We start from the raw sequence: 13,007 nt of genomic DNA on the forward strand, positions 1-13,007 counted from the left end.
ATCTCGATGTTTTTCATGTATTTTCTTAACGTAGCACTAAATAGTTAATTATTTACAATTTGTCTAAATTTATGGGACACCCCGTGTTCCATCGTAGATTTATTTGAAAATTTGAAATGCTATGTAATTATAGTAATTCAATTTTATTATAATCTTAGTTTTAATATTTTAAAATGGGCTCTAAAAAATGAAGAATCTTATATTATTACATGGCCTCGAAAAAACCTCGTGGTTTTTTTGAACCGCTTCTAAATTCATGTACAAAAAATGAAAAATAAACTTTTAATTTTTTTTTGAAATTGTTATTAATTGCATTTAGTTTTTTTTTCTTATTTCAAACTTTTTTTTTCAATAATTTGCTTTTGAAATACGCTACAAACTTTATTCTATTCGAAATTCAATCAAATATCCAATTATGTGAAAGCTTTAGTTCATTATTCATGTCAGCTATGAATTATAAAATAATATATGTGTGTATATGATTTTTAAATAGTATTTTTAGTGAACCGACCCAACCAGGGCCGTGACCTAGGTATTAGGACGCCCCCACCACTTTAAAATTCGATAATTTTATAACGGTGTTCTTTGTTCCCACCTAAAGCTGCCACCCTCCTAAATTTTATCGCCCTTGGCAGTTGACAACCCCGTTGCCCCCCCTCTAATTTTGGCCCTGAGTCCAACAGTTTACAGCAGGGGTTTACACAATCTTTTTGGTCCGCGGGTATGTATATTTATATAAGCGGTATTTCTGGTGTGACACCACATCCGCCTTTTATGACCAAGGCAAAATCAAGGTAATGCTGCACTGTACTGAAAAAAAGCGACATGAACAAACAAGATTTGGATCACCTCTGTCACCTGCCTTTCATCAAGGCTGTAGCAAAGACCAACTAATTGAGTTTTGCACGACTGCCACCGACGCAAGACGCTAAAGATAGCATTCCTTCCGAACATACCACACAGTCCAGAAAAGAAAACCTACAGGCTGGGGTTGGATGCGCACAGATCCAAGGCTCGCACCAATTCAAGCCAGTAAGGATCCTGCACCTCAATCCTTACTGAAATTTATATCATGTCGCTGCAAGGACACAGCGCCGTGGCGCTTGCACCTGTCAAAAAGCAGGCCTGACATAATAAAAGTGATGATTTGAAATAGCTAATAGACGATACTAATGTTGTATTTTTGAGTTGCGAACCTCTCGAGATAAAAGAATTTCCTTATACGAACGCGGGCCACGAGCCTGGTGCGCAGACCAAAAGAGGTATTAAAACCAGGCTTGCATCATTAGATTTGTTTAAAAAAAAACCTATCAGACGACAGACACCACTGGCTTTTATTTGCGTCGCGAACCTCTCGAGATATACCGCAAAACAATTTCGTTATAGGCCGCGAGCCTCGTGCCCAGACTGAAAGAAGTATTGAAACTGGGGTAGCATCATTAATTTGACGCAAAATTCATATCAATATTACCATTGGATACCATTGGCTTTTATTTGCATTTCGATCCTCTCGAGATACAGCGTGAAACAATATCATTACGAAAGTGGGCATCGAGTCTGGTGCCCAGACCGAAAGAAGTATTGAAACTAGTGTAATATTATAAGATTTGGCTCAAAAAAATGCCCATCAGACGACACCAGCATATGAAAAATTTGAAGTATTTTAAATTTGTTGAACATGTGATTTTTCAATTTTTCTGCTTCATTTATTTTTTTAATTTCAGAATATTCGTATCTTTAAATTATTTTTCTTTTGAAATACGCTACCAAATCAAGTCGATTCGAAATTGTTCTTACCGCTAATTCAATTAAATATCCATTTACGTATTTTAAAACTCCAGTTTGTCATGTCTAATTGACTTACATAAAATGCTATTTTTTTTTACTGATAAATTGAAATGTGTTTTTCTATTGAAATGTGTTTCTCTATTGAAAAGTAAGATACGGGAAAAACTGTTTTATATCATATACTTTGAGAGTTCTAATTCATTAAATAGACTAACATGACAAATAAATGACGAAAATATGAAAAAGTTTCGTGTCTCTAGAGGAATTTTATTTAAAATAACGCAAATTCTGTTTCGTATAAATTTCACCTCAAAAAATTGAAATTTCTCGATATAATAAAAATTGATGACACGCACAAATATCAGGCAATGGAAAATGTTAATCTTGTTTCTGATGCTTTTATGCTGAAGATATGAGAAATTTCTAGTATATTAAGTTCTAAGTTGTACGCTCACCGCCTAGAAAAAAATAATTTTTGAACGAACTCGAGATAATTAGTTTCAACATATTGCTATACAGTAATTTATTTTTGTTCCTTCTGTCAATTTTCGAGGTTTCGAACTTAAAAGCTTCTGTAACGGCTGAAGTGTTTTTTGATTATGAAAACCACCGGGGAGAATTGTGATCAAATGCATTTTCCCATGATTATTCATTGTTGAAAATTTGAACAATTGAAATGTTTTGATAATGATAACGTTATAGAATTTTTGATGACGATTTTGTGATTTAATGGAACATGAAATTATTATAAAAATGTATGAAAAAAACAGGAATATGAAATGAGCTATGATTCGCAAGAAATAAATCAATATGATTAGATTAAATCATTAATTTCACAAGTTAATTAATAAAGTCACTAATTTCTCAAAAATATGAATCGTCACTTGTTTGTCTTTTTATTAGGAATTCTACTTTCAACTAAATTCAAATTTTATACAGTTCACGCTCGTTATAACGACTGCTCCACAACAACGACCGGTACGATAATTCCCAAATGCTTTTCTATTCACATCATGTTATTTTCCATTCAATATGAAAACCTCAAATCCAGTATAAATATCATTCAATCCAATAAATACGTCTGAATTCAGCTCTGTCTCTGTCCTGTTTTTTACTAAGAGATGTACAAAGTCCGTTTTCATCGTATGCCAAAAATGTGGTTTCACCTTAACCCTTGGTAATAAAGAATTCTGTACATACAAGGTGTCCCAAAATCAACTGGTGGTTTTAAAAATGGTATAGCAAGAAAACGGTGACAGATATTAACCCTGTGAGCGGTTTTTAAAATTTTCCTGATCCGCATTTTATAATTGCCCATTTGAAATTGTGAAACCTTCACAAATAGTTACTTATTTCCAAGAAGAATTATTTTTGCGAGCTGATAACTGTTCCCCTACACCCCAAACAAGAAAATTTACTCTGCCCATCACTTTTATAAAAAAAATACTTTCCATGACGTGTGTGTCTTCCTGGGAAGAGAAATTTATACTGACCTTATACATTGTCTTTACAGTACTGAAAGAATGGGCGGGGGAAACACACAGACTCTTTTTCTCGCTCCTTCTCATATCTAAGGCTAAGAACATAGTGGAAGTGGCGAGAAAAGCGACGAATGAGAAGGAAGAGAAGCGACACGAGAATATAGCTGCGAGCGAAGAACATAGTACACATAGTGATGTAGCAGAGAGTATCAAATAGAAACTCGCTATCAGCTCGGTTTTATAATTGAAGAACGCTTAAAAATTTCATAATTATAAAAACATTTGCTCAGACAACAATTTAGAAATAATAATGTTGTGTGTGTGAATATCACTATTTTTAAATATAAACTACGGAAGTATATTCCTCATATTTTGGTCGCTTTCCTCCCTACACATCTTTTCCCGCGGCACTTGAATGCGATCACTTCTCGAAAGATCAATAATATTTTCTACTAAATTTAGGAGTAAAAAATTGAGAAAAACCAATTTTGTCAAAGCTCCCCACCGTTTAAATTTGTCTTATTAGCATAGGCGGGAGGGTAGAAGTGGAAAATCCCCCCCTTCCCCGAATAGCTTTATTTGTATAAATATTTGTTGGTTTCATTTTTTTTACACAAGAAACGTAATTATTGACACCCAAACATTCGGTACTCTTCCAGTATGGAAATATTGACGGTACACAGAAAATAAACAAACAAATAAAACTTTCCAATTTTTCCACAGAGACATACATGATTTTTAATTCAGAGACGACTCAAACACATTTACCCACACACGGTGCATGATAAATTAGATTGAAACTCAAAATGTAAATCATTTTCGTTTGGTTAAACACGTGCTCACGAAAAACGTTTGACGGGAAATATATGAAAATTATATTCGGTACTTGCTGTTTTCATTTGATCGTCCACACCTTTTTGAAGTACGTCGAGAACTTATCAACGATTCTGGTGACATTTTTGACCTCATTACCGCTTTTTAACAGCGAAAACAAGCCCTTCGACGGAAATCTTGAAGCTACACACAAGCGAGCAGAGCGGCGAAAACAAAATATCTTGAACGCGCTGCTATCATCGCTTGTCTTCTCTCATCGTTGCTTTGCTCTCCGTCCCACTATGTGTTCAGCCTAACCTTGAACAAGGGCTGATTCCACCAACTGGCAATTGATTGATTGGAGGTGGGGCGGAGGTATGGAGAACGTGTTTCACTGTAATGACAACTTCAACGCGTTTTTAGAAGCCGACATATACACCCTGTGGTCAAAAACCCAATTAGAAAGTTTTGTCTCTCTGTTGATTCCAACATAAAATTTCTACTTTTCTAACACTAAATTTAAAAATCGGAGAAAAAATGGGAAAGAACAGCATAAACTAACGGACAGCGCTTCTTGCCTAGCTTTTCTCCGATTTCTGAATTCAGATATCTTTGCAAAATTGCAAACCGTCAGTCGATTTTCGGACACTATGTAGCTGTGCATACATGTTATTAATTATTAAAATTTTATTATTATTCCTATAACCTGACGCATTTCCACTCCAAAAAAAAAACTGCTTATATTATACCAAAATTCATAACATAATTTGTCCAAGTATGAATTCTCTTAAGACGCTATTTCTTTTTACACGTGCGATATAACGTCTGTTTTTCGTTTAACGGGGGAAGTTGTTACAAAGGTTTCGAAGAACATCCCCCCTCGTTTTGAAGTTGTTTAAATCTTATTGCAACTGTGATAAGATTTAAGCATTTTTAACCATATTGTGAGCAGTTTTTCAAATTGCGGCATAATTTTAATTCTTTCCGCCCAATACCATAATCAAATTTCAAAATTAGTTTTTTTTTTTTGCTTTCAATAGAATTTAATTTATTGCAGGTCGAAACAGTTGATAAAAGACGCCATAATGGAGAACGATTTCCTGAAGAATCTCGATAGCTCTCAGGTTCTGGAAATCGTGGATTGCATGTATAGCAAACATTTCGAGAAAGGAACTCTAGTCATCAAAGAAGGCGACTTCGGAAGTCATCTTTACGTATCCGCAGGTACATTACATTTTTTTTACATCAAACTGTTTGTAAAGTCAAAGATTGCAGAAATATCCGCTGTGCAAACAATTTGAGACAGCATGTAGCTGCAACTACAGTTTGTGATTAAACTTCAGTTTTTGAGTTCGTGATTCACTTGAGCAGGGGTGGTCCGCGGCAGGCTTAATAAAATGATTCACCGTCTCGTAATTAATATTAGTTACATCCATATTGGCTCAAATAAAATCATACCGCCATACTATTTGTCATACATCATCGAGGAGAATGCAGGAAATGTCGATCTTAAATACCGGATATCACTAAATTTTGTCAAAAACTGCAATTTATTGCGTTCAATTCGATTTGCTAATTAATGCTAAAATTACTAAAGCGCGGGGAAATGAAGGGCTGCTACGAATCACAAGTTTCAAAATGTACAGTATTTCACTAAAAAAATATTCAAATGATTTGATGACCATATTTCATTGAGAAAAAATACGATAGAGCAGAACCTTAAATACAGTAATAATGTGCAAAATACGGGACATTTTGCAATTGTTATTAAAAAAAACCATTGCCAAATGTAGGCACAATCACCAATCGTAATTAAAATTTCGGAAAAAACGTTACATTTATTTGCTATAATTATAATATAATTTTTATTATGAAAACGTGAAATATATGTCATAGTCGCAGACCATAGGTTAAGAAACGATAATCGAAAGCAGCGGTTCTCAACCGGTGCTCCGCGGAGTCCTTGGGGCTCCGCTGCGACTCAAGGAAAATAAAATAAACAAGTGAATTTGGCAGATAAATGAAAAAAAAAGAGGCCTACGGGGTTCCGCCATAAAAATTATATACGAAAAGGACTCCTCGAGTCAAACAGGGCTCCGATATAAAAATTATGTACTGAAAAGGGCTCCTCGAGTCAAAAAAGGTTGAGAACCGCTGATCTAAAGAAATGTAAATTTTTAGTAAGAGAAGAAATTCTATTCGTTTATATTTCATAACACGATGGTGACGACCATGACGGTATCGAATTCCCGCAAACTTGATTAAAGATTCAATAGGAATATATTACTATTTGAGAATTCGGCATAAAAAAAATAAGATATAAATTTGCATAAAAGATATTTATTCACGTGTTAACGATCGAATACATTACAGTACATTACTTGAAAGCAGTTTCTTCATCAAAAAAACCAAAAAATTTCTTCCCGCTATTATACTTTAATTGAGAAATAATATCTTTTCTCGAGAAATGGTTGGCAGTTGCTTTTTTTTTTCTTTTTCCCTTCACCACAGAGAATTCGGTCTCGAGAAATATTTTCAATTTCAAAACGTGAACAAAAAGACTTTTATCCTCTTGCTTCTCGTAATTACTTTTCTTATCCTTTTTTGTTGAATATTTCGCAAAAGTTTTCAATTTTAATTTTCTAAGATGTCTCGTAACCACGTTTTTATTCATCATCGAAGTTTCTATTAAATTATGCGATTGTCCAAACTGTTTAGTCTCTCGAGAAAATCAGTTTGTGGGTCTCACGATTTTATATTTCCAGTTAAAAATACAGTAGAATCTCCGGACTATTCGGCCTAATGTAGCTGAAGTGCGGGCCGGATCACAGAAAATATCGGATAGGCCGGAGTTCTATGAATGCTCACTTCCTACTCCCACTATACCATCAAAAACAGTATTACGTCAGCATCGTAATACTTGGGGGGGGGGGGGGGGTTCGGATTTGCTGACTTTTGATGACAAGCGGGGGGGGGGGGGTTTGAAGGTTGCTTACGTCATCAACCACCCATTTTTGAAGATATAAAATATTCTAAGTTGCTGACGGGGGGGGGGGGGGTGTCAATGTTTACCTTACTTTTGTTGACAGGGGGGGGGGTCAAAAATGGCTGAAAATCTGCTTACGTAATACTTGAATGGCCCCATTAACGTATACCTAATGTAAATTTTTTTTTTTTTTTTACTGTTCTGTACGCTTTAAAAATTTATTACAGAAAAAGCCCAAGAATATAAATATTGTTACGGAAACTATGCAAATAACTTATCTATTATATAATTTTTCACATGCAAATAATCTTTACTTTATGTAAAAAGAAAAATTCATTCCTCTGTAAATATCACCAATTTGGCAACAAATTTGGCGAAGTTTGGCAACAGCTCCAATGATTTGGCGACGTCATAGAACCAGAGAAATTTACGGGATATCGTGAGAATTTGGTGGAGAATTTTCTCGAACTTTTTTTTTGGCTGTATAAAAGCGCCACAAAATCGGAATTCGGTTGTTAGGTACACCATTTCAGTCTATATTGACGTTCTGTTTCGTACAGGTTTAACGGTAAATGTTTGTTATGTGCCGTTTGTACGTTTTAAAAATTCATTAGAGAAAAAGGAAGTCCAAGAATATAAATATTGTTACGAAAACTATGTAAACAGATCTTATTTATCATTTATTACATTATTTTTCGCTTGTAAATAGTCATTATTTTATGTAAAAATGAAAATCAACGCATTACTTTGTAAATCTCGCCAAATTGGCAAAAAAGTGAAATTTAGCGACAGCTCCGAGCATTGGGTGACGTCAGGGCGCCAAGAGACTAAGCCGGATAATCGAGATCCCATCAAAAACATTTCATGTAAAAAATGAAGCCAAGGCTCGAGATTCTTTACCCGTAAAAAGTTGTGATATCTGATGTAGAGCCAAGTCAAATGCTGTTATTAACTGTGACACTGATTCACAAATCACTCCCAAGCTACACACCTTTAGTGGAAGAACATTTTGGGACTTGGCAATTACTCAGCACATATTACACCTTACCATGTTATGTAAAATTAAGTCAACGCTGTAAATACAGGTATCCTTACATAAACAATATTTGATGGAATTTGATTAATGGCGTGAGTAACGAAACTTAACCACCACCGATACATTCTCGTGCTTCGTAATTGCCAAGTCCCAAAATGTTTTTCAACTAAAAGTGTGTAGCTTTTGGGAGTGATTTGTGAATCAGTGTCACAGTTAATAACAGCATTTGACTTGGCTCTACATCAGATATCACAACTTTTTACGGGTAAAGAATCTCGAGACTTGGCTTCATTTTTTACATGAAATGTTTTTGATGGGATCTCGACTATCCGGCTTAGTCTCTTGGCGCCCTGACGTCACCAAATGCTCGGAACTGTCACTAAATTTCACTTTTTTGCCAATTTGGTGAGATTTACAAAGTAATGCGTTGATTTTCACTTTTACATAAAATAATTCACTTTTTTACATGAAATGTTTTTGATGGGATTTCACTTCTTTTTGTAATTCCGCAGTTCCCTTTTTTGACGTTGCTCTTTCGACACCGTTTTTCTTTTAAATTATATTCTGTGCATTGTTTCACCATACAATGTCAAGTATACGAGTTGTAAGGGCTTACTACTATGGTGACCACATGACCCGCATTTTAAAGGATATTTTTGCGCATATAAAGGATATTTTTCGCGCATTTATGGTTTTTCCGCCTTGGGGTAAACGAATTTTGTCGCCTTTCTCCCATTCTAGCCTAATTTCCTTCGTTACTCTTCCCTCGAATGCGCCACCCGTTTAGCCTCTTCCCCACTCCTGCAAGTACAACTGTATCTCCAAGTCTTTCTTTTACTCACTCGTATGCTCACACTCTCTTAGTCACTCTTTTAGTCATTTACATACTTGTACGCTGTTTTGGTCATTCACATGCTTGCACATTATTTTGGTCACTCACATGCTTGCACATTATTTTAGTCACTCACATGCTTGCACATTATTTTTGAGTCACTCACATGCTTTCGCACTGTTTTGGTGACTCACATGCTTTCGCACTGTTTTGGCCACTCACATGCTTTCGCACTGTTTTGGTGACTCACATGCTTTCGCACTGTTTTGGCCACTCACATGCTTGCACACTGTTTTGGCCACTCACATGCTTACACACGCTCTATGTCACTCTTTTGGTTGCTCACCTGTTCCTTGCATTATGGGTCACTCTTTTGATCATTTTTCACGTTTACACATGCTTTATGCTTCTTTTTTTTTTGGTCATTCATATACTTTCACACTCTCTAGGTCACTCTTTTGATCATTTATACGTTTACACATGCTTTAGATCACTCTTGTGGTCATTCACAGGCTTTCAGACTCTATAGGTCAGTGTTTCTTAACCATCGGGCCTTAACATTAGTCACACCGGGCCGTGAGTGATTCGCAGTTTCATTTTTCCCGTTAATTTCTCGTTAATTGGGTGTATGACCGGACCTTTCATTTACACAAAAGAATTTTACGGGGCAGCGAGCTTCCAAAGGTTGAGAACCACTGCTTAGGTCACGCTTTTGGTCATTCACATGCTTGCACAGCTCTAGGTCACTCACTGACCTGATTGTTCGCTCGGTAGGTCATTCTTCTTTTGGCCATTCACATTCCTGCACACGCTCCAGGTCATTCACTGACCTGGTTCTTCGCTACTTGGGTCTTTTTTTATTTTTGGTCATTCACATGCTTGCTGCAGCTCTAAGTCACACTTTTGCTCACTCCCGTTCTTGCGAACTCTCTAGGTCACATTTTGATCACTCATTGATCTATTCCCTAGCTGTCTGGGCAGATGCGGATTTATTGAGGGTTATACAAATTTTGCCGGCCTTCTCCTATTCTATTAATTTTCTTGGACACTCATTCCTCAAATTTGCCGCTCCTCTGAATTTTCCGCCCTGGGCTATAGCCCACTAAGCACTCCCCCTTTCCGTAAATACGCCACTAGCATATTTCATCGTAGCTTAGTTGCATTGGTAATATTTACTAAAGTCGTGGACAAAGATTAAATGCGTAACTTATTATTATATTATGATAACTGTGACAAAAATTTGCGTATACCCATCTCATATTTTTGTCATGCATAACAAATATTGTACGTAGATTTTAACATTTTATAGGCCGAATTCAGATTGGGTTTCATTATTTTTACCCTTCTGAAAAGGGTAATACCAAAGAATAAACAATGGGACATTTATTACATTCCGTGTGGTGATTGCCCTCTTGGTTATATAGGACAAACAAGGAGACCCATAAAAGCAAGATTAAATGAACGCGCTCGCTGTGTTAAGAATCAGAAATGTGAAAAATCGACCGTCGCTGCTCACTGAGGCAAGAGGGCCATAGATTCAAATTCCAAGAAGCGAGAATTTTTCACGAAGTCTAGTTCACAGTTAATTTAGATTTCTACGAAGGCACATATATTCGGGCCTTTAAAAATACACTAGTTAACGATAATAAATCTACACCCCCGATCGCAACACCATGGCTTAAATTCATTTCGAGCGGGAATTCTAAGAAAATCCGACTAGACCAATCAGGTAGTACTATTCCGCAAGCGTCCAATCAGCTTCATTCTGACCACGACGTTTGAAGTGAACAGACGCACATTTTCCGCTGAGCAACCGAGCGTTAAGATTTGGTATTCAACCCAAGTGGGAAACTCGGTCAGCGTGACTAGTGGTTGAATATTTTTCCTCTGAAGACGACACCCATTGGTGTAGAAATGCATTAGGATTTTTTTTGTATTTTCGTGCATTCGGTTTATTTTTGTTGGTGTCTTCTTAATATAACACCCTTTTCGATTGCGTAATAAAAATACGAAATGGTTCATTATGAATATTGGTTCAAGCGATATTGCAAATAAAGCAATCCGAATTACTGTACTTTTGTTGGACTTCATGCGCAATGACAAACAAAATAAATGCCACCATCTGTTTATGAGTTCCTTGACGGGATTTTTTTGTTTTGCCTCGATATTGTATTTCTCTCTCTATGCAAAGCGAGAAAAAAAAACATTATCTCCGTATTCAACAATTTGCATTTAGATTAGGTTCTTTTTTTGTGTGTGTGTGTTTCTGGCTCTTTCATTCTTATAAATAGAAGAAATAGTGCTGAGAAAAAAAGGTGAAGAGACGTTGTTCCTTTCGGCTGCATCTTTTCTATTGCCGTTTCTTTTACTTTCACAGAATGACGGTAATTAATGGCATTCTTGTGCTCTCGATTCCCGTGGAATCTTGAGATATTGTCTTCTTCAACGTGCGACGCTTTCTTCGGGATCCTGAAGAGAAATCTGTGGAATTCTCAAACTCTATCATTCTTTTGTATGCACGTGTCTTATAAAGAAGCGCTTTGACATCTAAAGAAACGGTCAAAAAGGGAGATGAGAAATTTCAACCCCATAATATTCCAAAAATATTAATTCAAATTGCTTGTCTATTTATATAAAAATAATTTTCTTCATCAAAAATTCAAATACGAACTCATTTGAATATTTATGTAAAATTTCCGTTCATACATATGTCATTTATATGAAAATTTCATTTCCCGAAATTCTCAAAATCGACCTAACAGATATTATTTCCACGAGTTCTATTGCAGCAGTAAATCAGATCAGCGTCCCATTCTATAAATAACAAAGACGACCAATGCCTTCAACTTTTATGAATTTTTAGACTATTTACGAATGTATGGGACACCCTGTATAAATCGTAGTTTCAGAGGAAATTCTACAAGAGAATATAAACATCACTAAGGGACGCAGAGATAAAACCATTATCACACTTAAGCGGAACTTACTTTCTATGAAGAAAGACGATTATTTGAATACGTTTTCATTGGACTTGCACAGATACAGTAGCAATATGAAAGACCGAAATCTTTTAAGCATTTCTGTACCATTCTTCCTATATGATGGCACATGAGTGTTATTACACCGTCAATCCAGTGCTTCGATAAGAGGACATCAGTTTTGGTCGATTGGTTAGAAATATAATTCCGGGTTATTGTACACCCACGCTGAGTTGGCCTCTGGCTACGTCACGATGGGCGATTCCATTTATCTCCTTTCGGTAAAAAGGTTGCGGAGAAAAAGAGCAGGTGGGTATTTTCAACGCCATCTTTAGCTAGAAGGTGATGGTATTTTCCGTTCACGTCTTTTCCGCTATTTTAGCGAGTTTATTTTTGTTCCCTTGTTTTCCCCGTTTCCCTTCCGTGAATAATGACCCCTCCCTTCGCGCGTCAAGGTCAGAGTCTAACTCAATATGGGCATGCAATATATAGAATTATTCCCGTAATCGCAAATTCTACTTCAATAGTTTAAAAGAAATATGGTAGGCCATCATATTTTTTATAAGTATTTTTTTTTACTTTAATACATATGAGCCATATCTTTTGACAGTTTTTAGTCTGCGTAGTTTTGCTTTGATAACATCAAAATTCAAGCATTCACCATCTTTATTTCAAAATATGCGACAGATGGCAGCACCAGTAGAAAACAGAACAAGCTGAATTCTGACAATATGAATACAAAAAAAGCAACACATCCATTCAGAACACACATTCCGGCATGCACCAGTGCGTTAAAAATTCCGCAGAAGGATGTGTACGTTAAAGTTCGTCTATTTGAGACCGCTTCATTATAACGACCGGTGCGATAAATAGTGAATATTTTTCCTGTAATTTTTATCCAATATAATGACTTACAGACTATTCAATCCAACAGAACAACCGAACTCAGCTATATCTCTACTCTTTTTTTACAAAGAAAAGTGAAAAATATGTTTTTGCGATTTTTACAATTGTGTTTGACCTTGGGCCTTGCTTGATATTAGAGAACTCTGTACGTTGGTGCGTGCATGTAATAAAAGTTTATTATTATCCT

At 35.9% G+C, this 13,007-nt stretch overlaps 1 protein-coding gene across 4 annotated transcripts in view; it reads left to right on the top strand.

The window, feature by feature from the left end:
* Positions 1–13,007, top strand: part of LOC149064902 (cGMP-dependent protein kinase, isozyme 1-like) — a 209,588-nt gene that overhangs the window by 115,726 nt on the left and 80,855 nt on the right. For all 4 annotated transcript variants that reach the window (XM_089254836.1, XM_089254837.1, XM_089254834.1 and 1 more), the window contains exon 3: positions 5,140–5,306. In XM_089254836.1, the coding sequence (XP_089110962.1) occupies positions 5,140–5,306 (167 nt within the window). The remainder of the gene's footprint in view (positions 1–5,139; positions 5,307–13,007) is intronic.

This window comes from Pholcus phalangioides, unplaced genomic scaffold, assembly GCF_987345545.1.
Source record: "Pholcus phalangioides strain wild (caught in Gottingen) unplaced genomic scaffold, Ppha-v1.0 ptg000042l_1, whole genome shotgun sequence".
In the NCBI taxonomy this organism is placed as follows: Eukaryota; Metazoa; Arthropoda; class Arachnida; order Araneae; family Pholcidae; genus Pholcus; species Pholcus phalangioides.